We start from the raw sequence: 27658 nt of genomic DNA, 5'->3' as shown, positions 1-27658 counted from the left end.
ATTTCACAAATTGAGAATTTTGAGATAACAATAATATAATTTAAATATCATGACCATCATGTCTTCTTATATTTGGGAATAAAATCAACTTTTATGACATGTCTAACATTTGGGATATAATAAAAATCAGCTTTTATGACAGTTGGATGCAAAATGTGTGAAATGCAGAGTATGTACAACATGCTTTTAGTGATGTGAAGTATTTGCATTTCATGGCAAACTGACGTCAAGCAGACAATTTAACAGCCATCATTTCTAACTGCCATCGATGTGAAACAAGTTAAAACTGTAAATCACTACAAATATGTCTTCAAAAGTGAAGAAAGGAGCTCACCATAGAGTTGGAGGCAGGTTCTGCCTGTCAGAGAACCATCAGGAAACGTGTTAAACAAACAGAGATAGCAGCCTTCATCCTGCTCCATCACCTTCCTGATAACTATGGAGCAGTTCTGCAGTCCAGCATCTTTAAACTCCACTTTCCCCACAAAACCAGGAATCACTGTTTTTCCAAAGTTTTTGTTGTAGGCGGCAAGAACCTTTTTCTTCCCATCAGGTGAAAGTTTCTGCCATGTGACCTGAAGAACATCTCTAGACTGCATGAGCTGACAGCTGAGATGGACATCTTCTCCTACTGCTGCCATCACAGTCTGCTGTGTTTGTATCACAGCTGTTAGACCTGCATGGAGGAAAATAAATATGGTGTTTAAGCTGTGTGTGAACTTTAGGTTGATGTGAACATTTTAACATGAATTCTGTTATAAATTGATACTTAACTGCTCAAAATGATTTATAATGGTGAAACTGCAACTCAGTGATAAAATATGATTTATTTCAGCAAATATAGTTTTGCTTTTCAAAGTAGGACAGGCTGCAGGTAAAGTACTAAACTTCATTATAAAGACTGAACAGTGATGTTAAAAATGAAAAAGAGTTTGAGTCACTTTAAACTTCATGTTAACTCATAAATATGTTGCTGGTTGGTTGTGATGAACACAGATGTTGAAAACAGAGAAAACTTATCTTTGTTACATTTCTAATAAATTACGCATGTTGCTTTTTTGTCTTAGTTTGCTGTAAATAAAAATTGTCATCAGCAAGAAACATTCACCTGTCGCACTTTGAATGTGGAAGACAAGAATAAATCAGCAGGATTTACTATGTTTCTTCTCAAAACATTCACTTTGGGTTGGAGTTTAAAATACACAGGAATCCTACACGGTGCTTTCAATTTCAGTAGTAAAATGACTTCTGTAAAAGTACAGACTACTGTAACATCTTTCTCTTACCTTTTAGAAAGACTCCCAAAAGAAAAAAGTGTTTTATAACGGCACCATGTGTCATTGCTGCTGCAAGCGGCAAAGTTTGTGGAATAATCTGCTTATTTTATGAAAACCTGATTTGTTCTAAAAATACAACATAAACAGTGTGTCACGTCTGGATGTTTCCCATAAGTAAGATCTCATTCTCTTAGATAATGAAAGGGATCTTTAGACTGTCTCCATCTCGCCTGTTAACTTGAAACTGTTACCATTGAGGACACACTGCCTACATCTACCTGAGCAGTGCAAGTATCGGTGCTTTTCATGACATTAACTCTATGCCTCCTCTCTCCTCCGTGACCCAGAAACTGACCTTCCTTCGCCATCATGGAGGATCTTCCAATCCCTTAAAAGCACCTGCAGGAGACGAGGAGCGAGGAGAGAGGAGGCTCCTGGAGGAGCTTAGAGTGAGGAAACACAGGTGTATCCTACACAGAAGTGTCTTGCCGGATGGCAACACCCCTTTGATCCAATGTGTTTAATCGCTAGTAAGAGTAGTATCGCTACTTGAGGTCTGTTGACACGGCTCTGATTTGTCAGGAATTTTGGACACTGTGTAAAGGGGTCAAATGTTATTTCCTTTGTGTAGTTATTAAGAATTGTGTATAATTTGATGAACTATGTGTCATATAGGCCTCACTTCCTGTTGCCTGTAGGCAATACTACATAAGTGAAATATTAATGCATTTAAAAGAGGGCATAACATTGATATACATTTTCATGAATATTGGACATTGCATGTAGGAGATAACTATCACTTCCTGTGTCCACTACGTGGCGCTGATCCATCTGCTGTCAGGACACAGGCTCAAAATGGAGAAAACACACTAACTAAAACACTAATTGGCCTTAAATCAGTTGTAAAAGGAAATGTAAATATATTTTGTATTTAAACTTAAATATTAGAATGTTTAAGACATTTTACATCAACATGAAAATTGACATAAAAGTGTTGATTTAGCAAATGTGTTTATGAGTATGAATCTTACCTTTAGTAGAACATAAGCAGATGAGTAGAGCACAGATAATCAGGAAATGTGAAAACAACACCATGATCAGATTACATCCCAGGCAGCGGTGGATGTCAGTGATAACTGACACAAAATACTCAAATCCAAATGTTGAAAATGCAAAATGGTGTGTCTGTCAAAGTGCCCCATGTACACTCTGTAAAGTGTCTCACTTCAGTGGATCAGCTCTTTCCGAACACACACCAAACACACCTAGTGTCAAAGTACAGAGAAACGTTACAGAGGGCAGAGATAAGAAGAACAGACATGATATAAAACCACTTGAACATTGTCCTCATGTGTCTCCTCTACATTCTTTTACACTCTGCACTATCAGAAATGAGTCACTGATTGATTGTATTTATTTATTGGGATAGAGTACAGTTTTTAACATAAATGATGCACTGTACCTGGCTGAGTCCCTCACAATCAAAACATACAACAGCACAACAAAATGTTGAGCAAATGGTATCCAGGTAACCATACAAATATGGATGTAAACATTGTATGATTTGAAATATTTTTTTAAACGTGGCTTGCAAATGTTTTATGAGGAAGGAACATTACATTATACACTGAGTCTTGATTCTTCACACAGCTCAGCACTTTATTTTTTTCTCATTTTTATTCTTCGTTACTGTTTTCTTGCTTTTAACATATATCCTTATTGTCTGAACTGCATGAATAGCACTGGAACTTTTATTGTGTATTTTTATGTTTGTGGGACAATAAAGAACTGAACTGAAGTGAATTGGAAATGCACACAACACATTTGTTAGACCACAAGGATACACTCATTGCTTTTTGGTAAGTTTACAAGAAAACAAGTATTTAAAAGACAGCAAAATGTTAGAAAACAATTATAGCAAGTTTAGCAAACTAATATCATAAACATTGTTTACTGGCTCAGACCTGATAATTAAACACTGAAGCTTTTGCTCAAAAACTGTTTTTGTTAATGTTAGTCTTTGTTCAATGCTGATGAAGAGATGTTGATCTCAGAACCTGCATCTTTTCCTTAGTGTGGTTTCTGTGGTTGTCATGGTTTGTCAGTGAAAGAAGTTCAACCATAATCAACTCATATGACAGCAGCAAATAATCATGTACATTTATGTTGGCAGCAGCCAGCGTCTCTGTCCTCGCTGCTGACACTACAGCACAGCTGCCATCATCTTTACCTTGGAAACAATGGAGCTGGTGGCAGCAACCACTCACTGTCTGAAAGTAGAGTCTACAGCCGTGCTACCATCTCTGTAAGGCTGTACTTCAACACAGCGCAACTTTGAGAAAATTGCTATCAACATGCTAACATGGTTGAACTTACTAATTAGTGCTGAGGCTGATGGGAACCTCATTAGTTTTGCAGGTATTTGATCATAAATCAAATTATTGGACAAAGTGAAATTTTGACCTGATGATGGCAGGAGATGAAAAGTCAAGGGATCAAGTCTTAACAATTCATTCAGTGGGGAACAAATTTCATGCCGAACCACCGACCAACGTTGCCATTACTAGAGCCCTGCCGCTAGCATCTTATCATAAACTGTATAATCTATATTATTCCTGGGTACAACAGCATTTGTAGCTATTCTAAATCTCAGATTAGTCATCGAAACAAAGCACATCATTAACATTCTCACTATCAAAGTAATGTGTGGTTTGGATGTACCAGCAGAGATGTTGTTTGTGGTGAGTGTTGACTCCTTGTGACTTGATGACTCTGACTAGAAGTTCTGACACTCCAGAAACTTCAACCCTGTTTCCTAGAAATGACGTTCATACAGAGACAGTGTTGGACACGTAGCTCAGCCATCTCCATGACAACTGACTTTTTAATCATGCATGATTGAGAAAGTACATGGCATTTTAATACTTCTCACTTTACAGTGTACCAATTCAAATGTTGTCTTCAAAGGTTGGTCTTTAGCTGGATTTACTGTTACAGCTACTGTTATAAAAATGACACAGGATGGCAACAGAATTTACTTCCTGGTTCTACTCTGCAGTCATAAACAGTGCAAATAATCAGTAGTGCAGCTGTAGTGCAGCTATTTCCTTTGACCTGCACAGTAATATAGATATAAACACACTACCTTGACAAAAACATGACAAGAAGGTTAACGAAATGCGTAGATGATGTTCATACTCACAATAATTAACAAGTCACAAACATTAGAGTTTGTTTGGAGAATCTTACAATATCAATAAAAGATATAATATATACAAACAGTAATTTACAGTTTATCAATAATTAAAACTGTTATTTATAATTATTTATTGTTATGAAATTCTCAGAGTTTCAGTTTTCACATCCAGATGAAAAAGTGAAATCTGATTATAATCTGTGTTGTAGTTACTGGTTACTTTCAGGGCCACCAGGATTTTACAATGATTGAGGTAATACAACAGAGGTAATGTTCAAATTCCCCCAACATAACACAACCCACCTACACATTTATTGATTAGCCATGAAAATATTTTATTATTATTATATCTTAAGTAATTATGACCTTACTGTTGTTTCTCTATGCTGTAAGTTATGTCATTCAGTGAAAAATACTAAATTCCTTCAACTGTAATTTATTTAGCTTAATTTCAATCAAATTTTCAGGTTGACAAAAACATTTTGCCATAAGGTTAATTTAGTATATGTTCTGGAGCTTTCAATCATATCACATGGTCTTCATTACCAGATAGAATTTGCTCAGTAAGCAGGGAAGTGAATATATTTAAATGTCCATTGTTTTCTGAGCACCTTAAGGACTTCTCATCCACATTTGCTTAAAATTTAAAATTGTAAACTCATTCTTGACCTTTGAAATATCACTTGACAAAACAACTGTTGTTAAATCCAGCATGTGTAATATGTGTATAATCGTACAATATTAAATCCTTTTTATGTAATAAAATGATAACAAAGTGGCGTCTCAGTTATAGCAAATGTCCTGGTGACAGTTCACCAAGCAAAGAACACGTCTACATGACTCTTGTGACTCCATATTCTCCTTTTACCTTTTTTCAGTTTGGAAGCTGCGTAACAGGTTGTTGTACAATATGATCATGAGACTAAGAGACAGGAAAGAGTGTAAATTACAGACTAATAACAGCACATAAAGGATTACATGACCAAGGAAAATAGTTTAAGTTTGGGTCTTACTCCAACTAACTAAGACTTATATATCATTATAGTTATACTCACAAATATTTACATCTTCAGTACTTTATTTTGTTATAAAACAGTGTTACAGTCATTATCTTGAAGGCACAGATGACACAACTATAGAAGATTAACCATGTAAGGTGCTCAGCAGTAAAACAGCTTTACAGTTTATTGAGAAAGAGTTTGATGCCTGGTGGATGAAACACTACGCTGATTTGAATAAAGAGTACTCACAGGAATCATATCTGAACCAATATGGCTCACAGCCAGCTCTGTATTCAAGATATGCAAGTTCACCACTCCAAGAACACGTCTGCATAACTGTGACTCCAGACTGCCCCTATATTCAAATCAACATTTCTCCCACAATTCCTCTTTCTTCTTTAGCAACCAGATGATAACTCATTCAGAAGAACTATATCCAAAAGCAATATAAGACACACACAGCAAGTCATGATCCAAAAGAATTGAAACAGAACAACTCTGACAATCAACCATTTCTAATTATTTTAGAATAATCTCATCAACGTGACTACATGTCCGACAACACCTAACTCTGAAGACTTTGACAAAGCCGTACTGTATTCTTCAAAGGAGCGAAGGCCAGACTGTGTGTCGACTCTTCAAAAAGACCAGTTGAATGTGCTCACTTTTAAAAAGAGCAACAAGGACAAAGCGTGAAAATGTGCATCAGTGTTCAGTATAGTGTTCAGTGTACTGAAGAGAACTGAAGTGAACAAAGGATCCAAACACACTAAACTGAAAAGCAGGACTCAAAATACTAACAGAACTAACCAGGAGATGAGGTGCAGGTGGGGCAGAGAAACTCAAGTGAGGGGAGTGAGGAGATGAACAGGAGAACAGGAAAGAAGCTGATTGGCTGGAGAAAACACAGGGAGCAGGGCAGAGCCAACGAGACTGATGCAGGGCAGGTGTGGAGGGAAGAGCAGGCTGGGAGCACAGAAGGAAAAAAACAACTGAAAACCCAACATACACATGAATATAACTTAAATACACAAGTCACACTTAGAAAACACAGCAAATAAACTTCAGCATCACATTGCAAACCTAGAAACCTTTACCTTAAAGACTAGAAACATACATCACTGTTGACAGAAACATGAACCAATAAATCTGTCAAGCAGAGTGGTCTGCATATTAAGGCTGCATGTAACAACAAAAACAGGACTGAAAGACAACTGTTGCTCTGAGTTTCAGCTCACTTTTGCACTTAGTTTCTAGGAGGGTCAGTGTGTAGCAAGCAACAGTCCTCAAGTCACATTTCCTTAAGAAAACAACTAGCGTGAAAACAAACTCCAATTTCCTGTATAAGGGCCTTCTCCCACTAAGTCCAGTTCACAAACAGGGAAAAAGTCAGAGGTCATCTGGTGGACTGGTGGAGGGACATAGAGCCAGACTGAGACAGAACCATGACATGTTCATCCAGTCCACGTTTTGAGCAAACATGTATTTAAAAGTTTATCTGCAGTTTTTACAAAGTTTCAGCTGACTGAGTTAATCAAATAAAGCAAATTCCCTCTTTGTGTCTCCACATAATGTTTTCCTGTTCAGCTGCAGTGGAAGTTTAGTAACATAAAGAAGGAATTTCGCACCAAAAAGACTGTAACTTTTAAAGACATTGACTTGATTTGACTAATTTGGGCAGCTGGAGCTTCATATTAACATCAAATAAACTTTTAAATATATTTTTACACAGAAGTAGAACTGAAAAACTTGACAATGTTCATTTTTGCATCTGGCTATTGTTTTAGAGGAGACTTGAAAAATTGTGAACGTGTCCTTTAAGGGCAGAGCTATCAGAGGTAGCAGTGACCCATTAAGCTTTCACTCTCTCTGCAGGTAGAGTGACAGTATGACATCTAACACTGTAAGTATGTTGGTCTTTCACACTGCAGACATGTTACTTACTTGTCAACAGAAATGTAACTAATAATAATAATGGTCCCATCTCATATACTGTATGTGTGCCTGTGAGCTTTTATTAATGTTACTAGTTATGTATTTTCCAGCTGAATCCAAATATCTGCTGCATTATTGTGTTTTATCTATTTGTCTTGTCTGCAGGTGTTCACTTGCAAATGAAGTCCAGACTTCACAAAGATGCTCTCACATTTCCTTCTATACTGCATGAAGCAGATCCAAGTGGATAAAAGGACAAATGTCACAACAGATTCTTCACTTTCTGATCACATCAGTATCTTAAAACTACTCCACACTAAACTTCTCACTCCCTCAAACACTGTAAACTTTCTCTTTCACTTTCATCATTTAAATCTTGCTAATGAGGAGTTTACAGTTTTTTTTCTGAATGCTTAAACACTAACAGTGATTCTTGAAGCACTATGTCTGAAACCATTAACACTTGTAACCAATGCATTTACCAAGTGTGCCAAACTGAAAACACGTTCTCTGCTTTACACTCAGTTTGCAGTTTATTAACACACTTCTAGCAAAACTGTAAACATTGGTCTCTACATTGCACTATTTTGCCAGTTGTCTTTCCACAATGACACATGTGAAAACACTTTTAGATAATGAGTTCACTTACACTTACAAATCAGAGCTTGAACAATATAAATAGGCCACAGGTAAACATTTGGTTTGGACAACAATGGAGGCCAATATTGGACAGAGAGTCATGTCGGGACTGGATACGACACTCCAGGCGATACTTTTATGTGTGTTTACTACATGTATGACAAAACTTTATTGCAAACTGCTGCCCTGCACAGAAAAAAAGAAAAAGCAAAAGCCACAAGTGTTTTTCATGTATGCCATCAGTGTAGTTTGCGCTTCATTTGCTTATTCAAATGATGGTTTTGTTACTGTATTGATGCAAAAACACTATTTTTTAAAACAGTTTGAGGAGTTTTTTGTTTGCTTTTGCGAGAGATGTATAATATTTTGCTGGTTTGCTGTAAGGTTTTGTGGTTAAATAGCCTGTAGTTTTAAAGATATTAAACAATCAAAACAATCAGAAAAACTGTAACAAGGCTCATGTGAAGACCACAAGATGTCAGTGATGTGCTGAAAGGGTTACATTCAATGGATCTTTAAAGCATTCACACCTGTGATAAAGAAACTACATTCACATGACTTTATTCTTTTATTTATTTAATGTAACAGTGCAACATCTTCAGCTTCCGAGATCAGACGACGTGTTCAGGGTGGTATGGCCGTAAGCGAGAGAAACACACACACACACACACACACACACACACACACACACACACACACACACACACACACTATTTATACATGATGTAACATCATGTATTCTTCTATTTATATGTGTGCTGATTGTATATGTAGCCTGTAGATTGTGTAAATAAAACACATCTTACTAGAAGACTAAATGAGGCTGTAACAGCGCGCTACTCTCCATGTCTCAGCTGCTTATCTGTACACATTATTATATAACACACAGTCTTTATCATTCTTGTTAATGTTGGGGGATTGTATTACTAGGATCAGAGGTTCCTGCTCAGAAAATGCTGATGATTGACATCTATAAAAAGCCTGTTTGCAGCACATTCTCCCGCTTACGGCCATACCACCCTGAACACGCCCGATCTCGTCTGATCTCGGAAGCTAAGCAGGGTCGGGCCTGGTTAGTACTTGGATGGGAGACCGCCTGGGAATACCAGGTGCTGTAAGCTTTTTCACTTCTCTTTGCAAACTGCAGAGGGCGCTGCTGGGCTTTTGTGAACACAGTTCTATCACTGAATGACTCTATCAGTTAACAGTTATGTTGGTAAAGAGGCTGACTATGAGTACACAATGGACCATGAAGAGTAAAGTGAAATCTATGAGAAAAAGAGGAAAACATGTGATATGAAACACTAAACATTCATAAAGCAACTACAGTTTAAATGTGAATTTTGACATGAGACAACTTTAAGTTTAACTTACTCTTATTGGATCCAGATTCATCATCATAACCTGAAAAATGAAACCTAATCAGAGTCATAAAGTGATAATCAGTTTATAAATCTGTGGTTTTGGAAGTGTTTCTCACCATCAGCAGATGACCTGAATTTCAGGGACTGAAAGCAGTCGTGCTGCACATCCAACTTGGTGTTAGACTTAAAAATACACAGGAATCCTCCACGGTGCTTTCAATTTCAGCAGAAAAAGTGACTTCTGTAAAAGTAGAGACTACTGTAACATCTCTCTCTTACCTTTTAGAAAGACACTGTGTGTCATTGTTGCTGCAAGTGGCAAAGTTTGTTGAACAAACTTCTTTATGAAATGCTGATTTGTTCTAAAAATATGGTATAAACAGTGTGTTACATCTGAAAGTGTCCCCTGAAGAAAAGAAACAATCTGCTTAACAGAAGCCAGTCAGGAGGAACAACAACATCACATCAGGTAAAGACACTTTAACAGTTCAAAGTTCAAGTTATCAGGCAAACAGGTGAGAACAGGTGAGCAGACCAGTGGAGAAGTCTGAGGCCACCTGGTGGTCAGGTGATGAATGGCAGAGAAAGGAAGGTTCAATGTCGATGCAAGAGGTCTGGAGAAGTAAGAAGGAGGCTGGAGGCTGAGACAGAGATAGAAAGGACTAAATGAGCAGGACTGAGACAGTAGTTGTGACACACAAACACATCTAACACCAAGTTGAATAAACATATATATAAATATACATATAAAAATATTTACAAAAAAAGACAAATACAAAGTAGAAAAGATAGTTTTATAGAAAAAACTCCATCTTTCCAGGAATAATACACATTCATTATTTACATTCAGTGTAATTTCATCTTCGGCAAAATTCATTTTATAAAAAAAAATCTAAAAAGAAAAGAAGCAGTGAACAGCGCAAGGGACAAAACCAAAAGTTATAAACATTTTACTTAAGAAATTGATGAGACAACAACAAATTGGTGTAAAACAATATATCTGAATTATATTATAAATGTTACAAAATACTTGGTAAAGTTTAAAGTCCCAACAAACAGCAAGAAAGAAGAGAAATGAAGTCAAAGGAAACATTCAATTATTTATTTTGTCTTAAAAAGTTTAAAATGTTAAGACAAAAATATCGTAAAAAAAAATAATACAAAAACATCAAAATCTCTGTGTACATTAATCTTTTTGATCTGGAGATATAAGATGAGAGATTCATCTTGTTCAGGACACTTTTTGATTCTTTTACAATGTCTGAACATTTTACCAACACATGCTTTGATGCAGCTTTGTTCAAGTCTGACTGACTTCATATTGAAACTACAGTCTTGTAGGTTATTTGTCACTAAATAGACTTCTGACTGTGGAAGATGATGGTTCTGGTTTCTCCTCTTTTGGATCTTTCTTCTCAGGTGACCGTTTCCTGATCTGTTCGTTCTCCAGATTCACCTTCAGATAAAAACAAGACATGAGTCATTTTCCACTCACATTATTACAATACATCATACATATTTCTGTCACTGAATGACTCTGACAGTTAACAGTTATGTGGATAAACAGGCTGACTATGAGTACACAATGGACCATGAAGAGTAAAGTGCATCAGAATCAGCTTCATGTATAAATAACACATTAGTTAGAGAGATATAGCGACAGAAAGGAACTTAAATACTAACCCTAACCCTAACCATAACAGACAAAGAGAAGACAGATTAAATAATTTTCTGAAGAAGCAATTAATCATAAATATAAACAAATGAATAATTATGAAATTGTCTTACACATAAGTGTCTTTCATTGGTTCTTGTGTCATCTCCATCTCCTCATCGTCCCTGTGTGACAGACTGAAGGATTTAAGAACATTTATATATTATTTATTTATAGGTGTTGTCTGTATAGATTCTTTAAGCTCTGTGTTTCTTCTTAATGTCAATAAATTATTACCATATTAACTGTGAGACACTGGTATCACAACAAGACAGATATTGAGTTGAAAGTTGAAATGACCTGTTCTTATGTTTATGTCTGAGCAGGACAGTGACGACTACAGCAACACAAACAACGACCACTGCTGTGATCAATGCAATGATCAAAGTGAAATCTATGAGAAAAAGAGGAGAAAATGTGATATGAAACACTAAACATTCATAAAGCAACTACAGTTTAAATGTGAATTTTGACTTGAGACAACTTTAAGGTTAACTTACTCTTATTGGATCCAGATTCATCATTAAAACCTGAAGAAAGAAAAACAAATATCAGAATCACAAAGTGATAATTAATCTATAAATCTGTGGTTTTGGAAGTGTTTCTCACCATCAGCAGGAATCGTCTTAAACACCTGAATTTCAGGGACTGAGAGCAGTCGTGCTGCACATCCAACTTGTGCGTCGTTTCCATGGAAACCAGACAGCACAGCTGTAGTGGTGACAGTGACTGTACCGTTGGTGTTGGTGACACTGACTGTGCTGTTGTGAGAGAAGTAGAGGTCTTGTTGTGGGACATTCAGAGTTACTGTGGGAGCAGGACGACCTGTGGCCGAGCAGGACACAACTGTCTCTTCAGTAGAGTTTGATTCTCTGATTTGTAGAATGGGTTCATGCAGCTCTGCAAAGACAAAACATTAAAGAAATATCACATGGAGCAAGTCAACCAGTTTGCTGATTTACTCTGTTTTATAACATTATAAATCAAATATATTTGAGCTTTAGACTGAATAAAACAAGTATTTTAAGAAATCTTTGGGTTTTTGGACATTATGATGAGCAGTTGTCTCTGTTTCCTACATTTCATTTCACAAATTGAGGAATCTGATATAATAATAATATTACTGAAATATCATGACATTAACTTTTATGACACTTGGATGCAAAGTGTGTGAAATGCAGAGTATGTACAACATGCTTTTTGTGATGTGAAATATTTATATTTCGTGACAAAATGACGGGAAACAGACAATTTAACAGCCATCATTTCTAACTGCCATCAATGTGAAACAAGTTAAAACTGTAATTCACCATGAATATGTCTTCAAAAGTGAAGAAAGGAGCTCACCATAGAGTTGGAGGCAGGTTCTGCCTGTCAGATAACCATCAGGAAACGTGTTAAACAAACAGAGATAGCAGCCTTCATCCTGATCCATCACCTTCCTGATAACTATGGAGCAGTTCTGCAGTCCAGCATCTTTAAACTCCACTTTCCCCTGAAAACCAGGAATCACTCCTTGCCCAAAGTGTTCGTTGTAGGTGACAAGATTCTCCTTCTTCCCCTCAGGTGAAAGTTTCTGCCATGTGACCTGAACAACATCTCTAGACTGCATGAGCTGACAGCTGAGATGGACATCTTCTCCTACTGCTGCCATCACAGTCTGCTGTGTTTGTATCACAGCTGTTAGACCTGCATGGAGGAAAAGAAACATGGTGTTTAAGCTGTGTGTGAACTTTAGGTTGATGTGAACATTTCAACACAATTTCTGTTATAAATTGATATTTAACTGCTCAAAATGATTTATAATGTAATGGTGAAACTGCAACTCAGTGATAAAATATGATTTATTTCAGCAAATATAGTTTTGCTTTTCAAAGTAGGACAGGCTGCAGGTAAAGTACTAAACTTTATTATAGAGACTGAACAGTGATGATAACAATGAAAAAGAGTGTGAGTCACTTTAAACTTCATGTTACTCATAAATGTGTTGCTGGTTGTTGTGAACACAGATGTTGAAATTAGAGACAACTGTTCCTGAGAGGGCCTCAAGCTGTTTATCTTTGTTACATTTCTAATAAATTACACCTGTTGCTTTTTTGTCTTAGTTTGCTGTAAATAAAAAAATGTCACCAGCAAGAAACATTCACCTGTCATAGTTTGAATGGGAAAACCAGAATAAATCAGCAGGATTCAATATTTCTTCTGATAATATTCACTTTGGGTTAGAGTTAAAACATACAGGAAACACCACGGTGCTTTCAATATCAGCAGAAAAAAGACTGTAGGTACACAAACGACTGTAACATCTCTCTCTTACCTTTTGGAAAGACTCCCAAAACAAAAAAGATCGTCATGACTGCAGCTTGTGTCATTTTTGCCTCAAGTTTCTACTCAACTATACTGATCTCTGATGGTATCAATGTTAAAATAAAAAGTTATCACTAGAATAAATATAGGTCTACATAAGAAACATAAACATACACTGATTTGTTTCTAAAATGTAATATAAAGCAGCGCTTTACGTCCCTGAGTGCCGGAATGATGGTAACATCCGTTTCTTCCGCTTTTTGATTTGTACACTTGCACGCTTTAAGACCGCCCTCAGGGCATGAGTTTATCGAGAGGATGAGGGCGGACGCTGAGACAAGTGTAAGCTCAGTTATTTTGATGCTGGTGTTAGTGAAGCGTCTTCACGTAATGTGCTGAGAAACTGAGAAAGAGATCAGATTGTATTTTTGACGTAACTCAGCAGATTGTGATTGGTGCCTTCAAGATCTGAAAAAATGAGCTAAACTGTCTGATAAAGTAAACTTCTCTCATCTACGGAGCCCAAGTGGGGTCAGCTGAGAAAAGAAAAGAGCCATATGTAAAACTGTATCCTCGTTTTACCATTTTTAAATTTCATTTAGTTGAACATAAATTTATTAAATCGTTTTCTGAACAAACAATTAATAATAAATATGTAAAGTGAATAATTATGAAATTGTCTTATTCATAAGATCTCCTCAGCGTCCCTGTGTGACAGAATGAAGGATTTAAGAACATTTATATATTATTTATTTATAGGTGTTGTCTGTATAGATTCTTTAAGCTCTGTGTTTCCTCTTAATGTCAATAAATTATTACCATATTAACTGTGAGACACTGGTATCACAACAAGACAGATATTGAGTTGAAAGTTGAAATGACCTGTTCTTATGTTTATGTCTGAAATATTTGCATTTCATGGCAAAATGACATCAAGCAGACAATTTAACAGCCATCATTTCTAACTGCCATCAATGTGAAACAAGTTAAAACTGTAATTCACCATGAATATGTCATCAAAAGTGAAGAAAGGAGCTCACCATAGAGTTGGAGGCAGGTTCTGCCTGTCAGAGAACCATCAGGAAACGTGTTAAACAAACAGAGATAGCAGCCTTCATCCTGCTCCATCACCTTCCTGATAACTATGGAGCAGTTCTGCAGTCCAGCATCTTTAAACTCCACTTTCCCCTGAAAACCAGGATTCACTGTTTCTCCAAAGTATTTGTTGTAGGTGACAAGATTCTCCTTCTTCCCCTCAGGTGAAAGTTTCTGCCATGTGACCTGAACAACATCTCTAGACTGCATGAGCTGACAGCTGAGATGGACATCTTCTCCTACTGCTGCCATCACAGTCTGCTGTGTTTGTATCACAGCTGTTAGACCTGCATGGAGGAAAAGAAATATGGGGTTTAAGCTGTGTGTGAACTTTAGGTTGATGTGAACATTACAACACAATTTCTGTTATAAATTGATATTTAACTGCTCAAAATGATTTATAATGTAATGGTGAAACTGCAACTCAGTGATAAAATATGATTTATTTCAGCAAATATAGTTTTGCTTTTCAAAGTAGGACAGGCTGCAGGTAAAGTACTAAACTTTATTATAGAGACTGAACAGTGATGATAACAATGAAAAAGAGTGTGAGTCACTTTAAACTTCATGTTACTCATAAATGTGTTGCTGGTTGTTGTGAACACAGATGTTGAAATTAGAGACAACTGTTCCTGAGAGGGCCTCAAGCTGTTTATCTTTGTTACATTTCTAATAAATTACACCTGTTGCTTTTTTGTCTTAGTTTGCTGTAAATAAAAAAATGTCACCAGCAAGAAACATTCACCTGTCATAGTTTGAATGGGAAAACCAGAATAAATCAGCGGGATTCAATATTTCTTCTGATAATATTCACTTTGGGTTAGAGTTAAAACATACAGGAAACACCACGGTGCTTTCAATATCAGCAGAAAAAAGACTGTAGGTACACAGACGACTGTAACATCTCTCTCTTACCTTTTGGAGAGACTCCCAAAACAAAAAAGATCGTCATGACTGCAGCTTGTGTCATTTTTGCCTCAAGTTTCAAGTCAACTATACTGATCTCTGATGGTATCAATGTTAAAATAAAAAGTTATCACTAGAATAAATATAGATCTACATATGAAACATAATCATACACTGATTTGTTTCTAAAATGTAATATAAAGCAGCGCTTTATGTCCCTGAGTGCCGGAATGATGGTAACATCCGTTTCTTCCGCTTTTTGATTTGCATACTCTCACGCTTTAAGACCGCCCTCAGGGGCATGAGTTTATCGAGAGGATGAGGGCGGACGCTGAGACAAGTGTAAGCTCAGTTATTTTGATGCTGATGTTAGTGAAGCGTCTTCACGTAATGTGCTGAGAAACTGAGAAAGAGATCAGATTGTATTTTTGACGTAACTCAACAGATTGTGATTGGTGCCTTCAAGATCTGAAAAAATGAGCTAAACTGTCTGATAAAGTAAACTTCCCTCATCTACGGAGCCCCAGTGGGGTCAGCTGAGAAAAGAAAAGAGCCATATGTAAAACTGTATTCTCGTTTTACCATTTTTAAATTTCATTTAGTTGAACATAAATTTATTAAATCGTTTTCTGAACAAACAATTAATAATAAATATGTAAAGTGAATAATTATGAAATTGTCTTATTCATAAGATCTCCTCAGCGTCCCTGTGTGACAGAATGAAGGATTTAAGAACATTTATATATTATTTATTTATAGGTGTTGTCTGTATAGATTCTTTAAGCTCTGTGTTTCCTCTTAAAGTCAATAAATTATTACCATATTAACTGTGAGACACTGGTATCACAACAAGACAGATATTGAGTTGAAAGTTGAAATGACCTGTTCTTATGTTTATGTCTGAAATATTTGCATTTCATGGCAAAATGACATCAAGCAGACAATTTAACAGCCATCATTTCTAACTGCCATCAATGTGAAACAAGTTAAAACTGTAATTCACCATGAATATGTCATCAAAAGTGAAGAAAGGAGCTCACCATAGAGTTGGAGGCAGGTTCTGCCTGTCAGAGAACCATCAGGATACGTGTTAAACAAACAGAGATAGCAGCCTTCATCCTGCTCCATCACCTTCCTGATAACTATGGAGCAGTTCTGCAGTCCAGCATCTTTAAACTCCACTTTCCCCTGAAAACCAGAATTCACTGTTTCTCCAAAGTATTTGTTGTAGGTGACAAGATTCTCCTTCTTCCCCTCAGGTGAAAGTTTCTGCCATGTGACCTGAAGAACATCTCTAGACTCCATGAGCTGACAGCTGAGATGGACATCTTCTCCTACTGCTGCCATCACAGTCTGCTGTGTTTGTATCACAGCTGTTAGACCTGCATGGAGGAAAAGAAATATGGGGTTTAAGCTGTGTGTGAACTTTAGGTTGATGTGAACATTTCAACACAATTTCTGTTATAGATTTCTACTTCAGGGCTTCTATTACAGCTACTTCCCTCCTTTACCATCTGGGTGATCAGCAGTTCAACACTAGTCCTGAAAAACTAAACAAAATCCTCTTATGCAGTAATGCATGAAAGGAAATGTTGCTTTTTTGTCTTAGTTTGCTGTAAATAAAAACTGTCACCAGTAAGAAACATTCACCTGTCGCACTTTTAATGTGGAAAACAAGAATAAATTAGCAGGATTCAATATTTCTTCACAAAACATTCACTTTGGGTTAGAATTAAAAATACACAGGAATCCTCCACGGTGCTTTCAAGTTCAGCAGAAAAATGACTTCTGTAAAAGTACAGACTACTGTAACATTTCTCTCTTACCTTTTGAAAAGATTCCCAAAACAAAAAAGATTTTCATGACTGCAGCTTGTGCCATCATTGCTGCAAATTTGAACTCAACTACACTGATTTCTGTTGGTTTCATTGTAAAGACAAAAAGCTATATATGGTCATAAATAATCATATTAAGGGAACTGCAGTGACCATTTACTGACCAATTCCGGCTCTACAGTTGTCACGTCAGCGAAAAATAAGCAAATGAGATGACAGCATAAAACGTGTCCAAGCCATGCAGGTGGATTTTGGCCTAAATGTGCACACTCAGCTACACCGCCCTTATTTTTAAATGTTCACATAGCTGTGAGGTTTACAGCCCTGCACGTCAAACATTGAACATATTTTTAGATACTTAACACAACATGCGAAACTGCCCACATATTTAACTGTGGGACTCTTAGGTCTTTACTCTTTCTGTTTTGCAATCATCTATGCAAATATTTATTCAGATCTTCTTGTCCCCGCAGAGAAAAACAATAGAACTACAAAATATATTGACACATTTACAAACAAAACTCATGCTTACCTTGTCTAATTTTCCAAGACTATTCACACCGCGGCCACGTCCTCCTGTCTGTCCTCCCTTTTTCTCTTTTAACTCCGTTTGTTTGTGGTGGTTCTGTGTCCTCTTGAAGTGTCACCCAAACGTTAGCTCGTAATGTTAATATCATTAACATTACTATCACTAGAATATAACATACATAGATTTGTTTCTAAAATGTAATATAAAACAGCGCATTGGTCTCAAAGTGTCCCACGGAGCAAAGAAACAATTCGGTAACATCAGGTTTCTAATTCTTTTTTTTTTCGGGGGATCCTGCGTTTCGTGCGTATTTTCACGCTTTAACGCCACACTGATGGTCACGGATGTGTGTGCAAGGCAAAGAGGATGGAGGCAGGATACATAAATGAAAGGGACTTTCTTCTGAAAGCTCTTTTTTTTCCACTACATTTCAACAGCAATATCAATCCATAAAAAGCAAAATCCACACTTTCCGTGGCTTTAGTTGGCAAAGGCGCGCACACACACAGCTCTCCACAATCACAAAACCTGTAATGTAGGTTAATGTCTGATTCTTACCAAAATATCCTTAACATGTCACTGAATGTCATGAACTGCTCAAAATTATTTATGTCATGGGGAACTTTCATTTCAGCAATCTATGTTTCAAAGTCGGACAAGCTGCAGGCAAAGCACCAAACTTTATTATAGAGACTGAAATGTGGAAAAGGGTGTTTCATAACTAAGCTGTTTTCATGTTTAACAGATGAGGATCATTAATGTGTTGCTGGTTGGTTGTTGTGAACACAGATGTTGAAAACACAGAACAATGGTGCTTTTTTTGTCTTAGTTTGCTGTAACTAAAAAATGTCAGCAGCAAGAAACATTCACCTGTCGCAGTTTGAATGTGGAAAACAAGAATAAATCAGCAGGATTCAATATTTCTTCTCAAAACATTCACTTTGAGTTAGAGTTAAAAATACACAGGAATCCTCCACTGTGCTTTGAATTTCAGAAGAAAAATTGACTTCTGTAAAAGTACAGACTACTGTAACATCTCTCTCTTACCTTTTGGAAAGACTCCCAAAACCAAAAAGAGTTTTATTTACGGCACCGTGAGTCATCGTTGATGCAAATGGCAAAGTTTGTCGAATAAACTGCTTATTTTATGAAAACCTGCTTTATTCTAAAAATACAATATAAACAGTGCGTTACATCTGAAAGTGTCCCCGGAAGAAAAGAAACAATCTGCTTAACAGAAGCCAGTCAGGAGGAACAACAACATCACATCAGGTAAAGGCACTTTAACAGTTCAAAGTTCAAGTTATCAGGCAAACAGGTGAGAACAGGTGAGCAGACCAGTGGAGAAGTGTGAGGCCACCTGGTGGTCAGGTGATGAATGGCAGAGAATGGAAGGTTCAATGTCGATGCAAGAGGTCTGGAGAAGTAAGAAGGAGGCTGGAGGCTGAGACAGAGACAGAAAGGACTAAATGAGCAGGACTGAGACAATAGTTGTGACAGAGGGACAAAACCAAAAGTTATGACCATTTTACTTAAAAAAAATGATGAGGCAACAATAAATTGGTGTAAAACAATATATCAGAATTATATCATAGATGTTACAAAATACTTGGTAGAGTTTAAAGTCCCAACAAACAGCAAGAAAGAAGAGAAACTGGTTGTATTCAACATGTCACAGACATTAAAATAGCTCCTCTCTGAGTCAAAGAAAACATTCAATTATCTTTTTGTCTTAAAAAGCTTAATGTGTTATAAAAAATATGGTAAAAAAATTGTACAAAAACATCAAAACCTCTGTGTACATTAATCTTTTTGATCTGGAGATATAAGATGAGAGATTCATCTTGTTCAGGACACATTTTGATTTTTTTACAATGTTAACATTTTACCAACACATGCTTTGATGCAACTTTGTTCAAGTCTGACTGACTTCATATTAAAACTACAGTCTTGTAGGTTGTTTGTCACAAAATAGACTTCTAACTGTAGAAGATGGTGGTTCTGGTTTCTCCCCTTTTGGATCTTTCTTCTCAGGTGACCGTTTCCTGATCTGTTTGTTCTCCTGCTTCATTAAAGGTGTTTTGTCCCTTCAGATAAAAACAAGACATGAGTCAGTTTCCAGGCACATTATTACAACACATCATACATATTTCTATCACTGAATGACTCTGACAGTTAACAGTTATGTGGATAAACATGCTGACTATGAGTACACAATGGACCATGAAGAGTAAAGTGCATCAGAATCAGCTTCATGTATAAATGACACATTAGTTAGAGAGATATAGAGACAGAAAGGAACTTAAATACTAAAATAGAGAGAAGACAGATTAAATCATTTTCTGAAGAAGCAATTTATAATAAATATGAACAAGTGAATAATTATGAAATTATCTTACTCATAAGATATCCTGATCTCTTTCAGCATTCCTTTGTGACAATCTGAAGGATTTAAAAACATTTATATATTATTTATTTATAGGTGTTGTCTGTATAGATTCTTTAAGCTCTGTGTTTCCTCTTAATGTCAATAAATTATTACCATATTAACTGTGAGACACTGGTATCACAACAAGACAGATATTGAGTTGAAAGTTGAAATGACCTGTTCTTATGTTTACATATGACGACAGTGACAACAGTGACGACTACAGCAACACAAACAAACCCTGCTGTGATCAATACAAGGATCAAAGTGAAATCTATGAGAAAAAGAGGAAAACATGTGATATGAAACACTAAACATTCATAAAGCAACTACAGTTTAATGTGAATTTTGACTTGAGACAACTTTAAGGGTAACTTACTCTCATCAGATCCAGATTCATCATCGAAACCTGAAGAAAGAAAAACAAATATCAGAATCATAAAGTGATAATTAATCTATAAATCTGTGGTTTTGGAAGTGTTTCTCACCAAGAACTGAAAACAGTTTCACTGCAGGAATCGTCATAAACACCTGAATTTCAGGGACTGAGAGCAGTCGTGCTGCACATCCAACCTGTGTGTCTTTTCCATGGAAACCAGACAGCACAGCTGTAGTGGTGACGGTGACTGTACCGTTGGTGTTGGTGACACTGACTGTGCTGTTGTGAGAGAAGTAGAGGTCTTGTTGTGGGACATTCAGAGTTACTGTGGGAGCAGGACGACCTGTGGCCGAGCAGGACACAACTGTCTCTTCAGTAGAGTTTGATTCTCTGATTTGTAGAATGGGTTCATGCAGCTCTGCAAAGACAAAACATTAAAGAAATACTGTTTCACATGAATTCATTTCTTACAAAGACATCAGCTTTGACATAATACTTTGTGTCCAGTACGTTAGTTTGTTTGGCCTAGAAAGAATCACCTGCTACTGGTTATGCAGCATCTGTCACTTTCATGCTGTTTCAGTTTTCTGTCGATTGATTAATTGTTGCAGCTCTAAATGAAAATACTGTACATGAACATAAATGCACACAAGCACTGTTTTTGTTTCTTTTTGCACTTTTTGCATTTTGTGGTGTGAAAATACAGTTATTGTCATGTGTGACAAAAATCAATTTCATGGCAAACAGACAAATAAACATTATTTTAATCTGCCATCTATTTGCATGTGAGAGTGGAGATACATTATGAAACAGGTTAAAGTTTTAATTCTCCAGCAGGAATGTGTTTAATACTGGAAATACAGAATCCAATTTAATGATTATGGAAATGTCTTTAATAATACTGAAAGGTCCTTACAGCTGCACCCATTAGTGGACTAATCAATTCTTTTCAGCAGAAATGCCATCAATAATGAAAATAAGTTTCAGGTCTAGTTCTCACCATAGAGTTGGAGGCAGGTTCTGCCTGTCAGAGAACCATCAGGAAACGTGTTAAACAAACAGAGATAGCAGCCTTCATCCTGATCCTTCACCTCCCTGATAACTATGGAGCAGTTCTGCAGTCCAGCATCTTTAAACTCCACTTTCCCCTGAAAACCAGGAATCACTGTTTGTCCAAAGTGTTTGTTGTAGGTGGCAAGATTCTTCTTCTTCCCATCAGGTGAAATTTTCTGCCATGTGACCTGAACAACATCTCTAGACTGCATGAGCTGACAGCTGAGATGGACATCTTCTCCTACTGCTGCCACCACAGTCTGCTGTGTTTGTATCACAGCTGTTAGACCTGCATGGAGGAAAAGAAATGACAGTTATAGATGTGAGGCTGATGTTTTTGCTACAGCTTAATGAAGCAGTCATTGACAAAATATGAAAAATTACAAAGTTATTTTTAGGTTTAACCTTCTCAACAAACAACAAATGGCTATAAAACCAACTGTAACATAGTTTAGTGTATTTATTTGCATCGAGTTTACGATAAAATATTACAAGGTAAACAAAGTTATATTAATTGTGCAGCAGAGAAAAGAAGCCCAGAGGACTTATATAAAGTTCTCGCCCTCATTTCAACAAGTCATTAAAAACATACTGAGTCATAGGTTTTGCTCACACCTGGTACGAACATGCGTCTACACGTGCGTCTTAAGTGGCCATTTGTGATCGGAACTCACTTCCCTGCTCTGTATGCAAATAACCACGGACATCATTTCCGTTTGCAAAGACCAAAGTCGTTGTTGTTATTAACCGGCGGGAGGAGCGGGGGTCCGTGTACCCTCCGTCCAAAGCTGTGTTCAACTTGTTTGATAACAGGACAAACAAATATACAATACATTGTGCCCCCACAATGAGACGTTGTGCGCATTTACGCACGAGACACAGCAGCGCAACTCCATTGATTATTTAAATCTACGACAGACCGACAGGATCTAATGTTAATGAATGTTCTGTGTTCTTCTACACATCCAAAAGGTCACACACAGTCCAGGTTCATACAGTGAAACTATTTGGTCCTGATAAATCCTGACCTCATTACAGCGCAGCAAAACTAAAAACTGTATTAATCAACTTGACAGGACAGAAGAAACTATCCAGCAACGTTTAGCTTCTGAAATATTTTTTACGCAGACAAGCGAAAAACAAGTTAGTTTCTGGTTTCCGTTTAATTTCTATTCCAGTTGTCGATTTGATGAGGAAAACTGGTCAGAGGAACGAGAAAATCAGGAAAACGGGATGTGGATTACGTTCTTTTAATTTACATGAAAAATGGAAAAACAAAATAATGCATTTCTTTATCCAGTTATCAAACAAGTTGATTACAGCTTTGAATGGAGGGTTCACGGGCGGAAAATAGAGGACGTCAGTTGAGTAGGCGATCCTTCAGTGTGGCCCGGGACACACTGCGTTTACACTTCTAAATGAATGTGGTCACATGCGGCCCAGACCACCTTCTAATGTGGTGTTTGGATCTCAATGCGTCTTCAATGCGTTTTGGGTGCGTTCACACCTGTACTTAAAGCTGTCCACTTGTGATCGGATCACCCGAGACGCATGTTAATGCCAAATGTAAAAAAAAACCAAAACAACAAAAAACATGTATCGCTGAAAAAGATTAAAAAAGGAAAAAATAATGAAGACAGAGATTTGAACAATTTAAATGTGCAAGAGATGTAATACAAACCCAGTCACACAAAATTCCAGTCAGATAAAACATATTTTTCAAAATGTGTTGTGAAAGTTGTTAAAGAAGATGACTTCAAAGTTGTACTTAGTGAATTCCAGAGATGAAAACCTCTAAATTTGATGAAAAGCTGATGATTGGTGCGATAATAAGGTGACTCAAAATCCTTTGAGCGCGAACGTGAATATCTGACGATAAAAGGAAAATAAATATGAAATGTGTCTGGAAGGTTTTGCTTCTGATACATGAACTTCAACATAATAATCACATACATTATAATTACGGATTTGTTTTTCTTACCTTTTGCAAATACCGCCACCATAAAAAGGAAATATAAGACGGCACGGTTTGACATTGCTGCTCCATGTGCGCCAAAATTCAAAGGGAGCGCCGTGGACAAAGGTCTGTCTGTAGGAGACTAATACTGTACTAATCCAGGTGTACAGTAGGTGTCAATATAAAAATAAGATAAGTAATCCCTTGAATAAATCCTTCCATAAACAACATAACGACATTCACTTCAGTGTCGAATAAACTGTTGATTTAACCAGCTGCTGCCGTTTTACTCTAAAAAAAAATCTATATTAAACACATAAACTGATCCCCCCTCTTATAGTGGAACATCCCGCTCATAAATCATTGGGACACATCCAGGATTTCAACACTGAATTACTTTCGTTCTCGGTCGTCAGTACCTTCAGCAAAGTTTAAAGTCCCACACATTTGCTGCATTTAATATTGTTGCTGCACATTTAAGCCCTAAAATAACCACATGTAGGAGGGCGCCTGGTCATGTTTGAAAATAGGGGAGTTGGGGTTCCTCCCTCTGAAAAGAAATTGTAATTTAAAACAAATTTCCTGCTTTTCTACACCACCCAATCTCTTGGATTAAGTCAAGAAACAGCCACCTGCACTAGTCTAGATTAGTTCGATTGAAGGTGCTCTGAAAACCAAGAATGCACCAAGAACTGTTTATAATTGGGCGGATCAGGACAGGAAATGATTATCAGAAGAATGGCTATTTCATATTTAGAATTATATTTATAAAAACATTATGTAGACTAAAATGGTACAAGGTTGCAGGCTACTCAGCCATCTTCAAGGTAAAACAAGGACAAACATTTTGCATAAATGAAATAGTCTTACAACACATCACAATATGATTTGGATGATTAAACCTGGTTAAACAATGTTAAACATGAGGGTTGCTATTCTCAATACTCACAAGGTATCTTCAAAGTCTAACAGTTGCAACAAAGCACAAATAATATGGACTCACAACAACTATCTAATTCCAATCCCACCTGTTTATTTTACACACAGGTTCTAGTGGGAGCTGTTCTCAATAGCACCACTAGCTGATGGAGTGGTGATGTTATACAGGAATGAATAATCATTATCTGAAGTCAAGGACTATTTTAATGCACAACTCAGAAGGGGATTTTTGTTCCTCAAGACTTAAAAGGGTCATTTTAGTGGAGGACTAGACCTTACTGCCAAACCACCACTTATAGTAAACTTGCAGCTCTTATTTAGCCTGTATGTGAAAATGAGAGAATAATCATAATAATAATAATGAATAATAATAATAATGAATTCCACACAAAGTCTGACTGTTTTGCTCTAAAATTATTTCTATATTACCAGCCCCCCCTCCGGAAAATCATTGGGATACATCTTACAGTAGAAATCCCTAAAAGTAAAGAATTATGATTAAAAACAATAGAGGCCAATTCAATTTTCTTTCTTTGTAATATCTTGGTGAAAACATTAAAAAATATCACATGGAGAAAGTTGTTAAAAATATCAACTAGTTTGCTGATTTCCTCTGTTATAGCATTATAAATCAAATATATTTGGGCTTTAGACTGAATAAAACAAGCATTTAAGAAATCTTTGGTTTCTTGGACATTATGATGAGCAGTTGTCTCTGATTCCTACATTTCATTTCACAAAATGAAAATTTTGAGATAACAATAATATAATTTAAATATCATGACCATCATGTCTTCTTTTATGACACTTGGATGCAAAGTGTGTGAAACGCATGCTTTTAGTGATGTGAAGTATTTGCATTTCATGGCAAAATGACGTCAAACAGACAATTTAACAGCCATCATTTCTAACTGCCATCAATTTGAAACAAGTTAAAAGTGTAATTCACCACAAATATGTCTTCAAAAGTGAAGAAAGGAGCTCACCATAGAGTTGGAGGCAGGTTCTGCCTGTCAGAGAACCATGAGGATACGTGTGAAACAAACAGAGATAGCAGCCTTCATCCTGATCCATCACCTTCCTGATAACTATGGAGCACTTCTGCAGTCCAGCATCTTTAAACTCCACTTTCTCCTGAAAACCAGGATTCACTGTTTGTCCAAAGTTTTTGTCGCAGCTGCCAAGATTCTCGTTCTCCCCCTCAGGTGAAAGTTTCTGCCATGTGACCTGAAGAACATCTCTAGACTGCATGAGCTGACAGCTGAGATGGACATCTTCTCCTACTGCTGCCATCACAGTCTGCTGTGTTTGTATCACAGCAGACTGCATTAGACCTGCATGGAGGAAAAGAAATATGGTGTTTAAACTGTGTGTGAACTTCAGGTTGATGTGAGCATTTCAACACAATTTCTGGTATAAATTGATACTTAACTACTCAAATTGATTTATAATGTAATGGTGAAACTGCAACTCAGTGTTAAATTGTGATTTATTTGAGGCAAATATAGTTTTGGTTTTCAAAGTAGGACAGGCTGCAGGTAAAGTACTAAACTTTATTATAGAGACTGAACTTTGATGTTAAAAGTGAAAAAGAGTGTGAGTCACTTTAAGCTTCATGTTAACTCATAAATGTGTTGCAGGTTGGTTGTGGTGAACACAGATGTTGAAAACAGACAGAGGAACACAGCAGGATTCAATATGTTTCTTCTAAAAACATTCACTTTGGGTTAGACAATACACAGGAATCCTCCATGATGCTTTGAATTTCAGCAGAAAAAATGACTTCTGTAAAAGTACAGACTACTGTAACATCTCTCTCTTACCTTTTGGAAAGACTCCCAAAACAAAAAAGATTGTTATGACTGCAGCTTGTGTCATCGTTGCTGCAAGCGGAAATGAAATGGAAATACGGAATGGAGAGAGAGAGAGACAACTGTGTGTCTGCACGTGTTTGACTCCGTTTTGCAAATATTTATTCAAATCTTCAGCCCAGAAGCCGGAGGAACACCTCCTCACATAAAGCCACATAATATATGACAAAGGATGAGAAAGGATGGCATTGATCATCTCCCAACCATGTGTGCTTTTAAATGGGTGGCTGGGGTGTCCATTTCCACCTCTACAATCTGACTGGCCACCCCAGAAGCCACCCCAAAATTTCTGCCACGTCATTGACTTCCACCTTGCTGTGGGGCGGGTGTTTGGCCAGCACATTGGTTTCTACCGAGACGCTGTGCCTGTATGATTGATGGAGGCATGAGGACGCCCTCCTAGGGCTGACTTCCGCTGTCTGAAAATGTGAGAATCCCCCTTAACTGCGGTACTATTGCAGCGACAACCAGTGCTAGGAACCCTCCCCTAAGGAGCCCTATCTCATCAGCATCTCTGTGAGCAGCATTACATTCAGGTTTGTTTGCATAGACAAACGTTACGCAAAACAGAGAGGAGTTATCTGTCCGGGAGTGAAAAGAGAAAGAGCAGAGGTGGAAAAGGGATGTCTAGATGTGGCTGCAATGCAGTGGTGGACTCAGGCTGTCTCAGGGGGAGAGATGAAAAAATATAAATGGCACCCGCACTTCACAATGTTTTTATCCCATACAGTGCACCCTATAGGGCACATTTTTTCATTGAAAGGGCACCCAATTCTGCACTTTAGTATGTTAGACTTAAATTAGACTAAATTGCGCTTTTTTCTTTTCTTTAGCACTAGAAGGGCACTCATACAGAACCTCCAGCTCACCCCATTACAACAGCATCATAGGGCACTGCATTACATCCTCTTCATTTAAAGGACACGTCATATTTTCTTGTTTTTGGGGGGTTGTTTACAGGACACTATCACAGTTTCTTCTACTGAAAAGGCACCATGAGGATCCTTCATTCCAGATTGTCACATATAGAGGCCCTCTATAGGGCATTTCATCCTGATTTACCCATAAATAGACAGTCATTACAGAATTTTTGTATGTTTTCTCCTTCGTGTGGGCACCTCAGACTCTAAGGATGCTGTTCATTTGTGCTCAGACTAATCTGTTAACCTGCATCAAGTCATGTGTGTTTGTCACTTACAATTGTGTTCAGTTAAAACAGTGCTGTGTGAAGAC

General features: G+C 37.1%; 1 protein-coding gene and 1 non-coding gene across 2 annotated transcripts; one reads left to right on the top strand and one right to left on the bottom strand.

Annotated features, from left to right (window-relative positions):
- The first annotated feature begins 9050 nt into the window (after positions 1-9050).
- Positions 9051-9169, top strand: LOC137177902 (5S ribosomal RNA). Its single transcript, XR_010926518.1, has one exon. It is a non-coding gene; the product is annotated as a 5S ribosomal RNA (ribosomal RNA).
- A 746-nt stretch (positions 9170-9915) lies between these two features.
- LOC137177508 (OX-2 membrane glycoprotein-like) lies at positions 9916-23931 on the bottom strand. Its single transcript, XM_067583865.1, has 9 exons — positions 23640-23931; positions 21606-21947; positions 20715-21023; positions 20606-20635; positions 11427-11520; positions 11201-11263; positions 11096-11102; positions 10782-10868; positions 9916-10053 (listed from the first exon to the last, which is right to left on the bottom strand). The coding sequence occupies exons 1-9, from the start codon at positions 23692-23694 to the stop codon at positions 9916-9918; spliced, it is 1125 nt and encodes a 374-aa protein (XP_067439966.1). The 5' UTR covers positions 23695-23931.
- Positions 23932-27658: the final 3727 nt, after the last annotated feature.

Source organism: Thunnus thynnus, chromosome 24 (assembly GCF_963924715.1).
Source record: "Thunnus thynnus chromosome 24, fThuThy2.1, whole genome shotgun sequence".
NCBI classification, from domain to species: Eukaryota; Metazoa; Chordata; class Actinopteri; order Scombriformes; family Scombridae; genus Thunnus; species Thunnus thynnus.
Note: the sequence above shows the minus strand (reverse complement) of the source record. Positions and strands in the feature narration are given on the sequence as shown.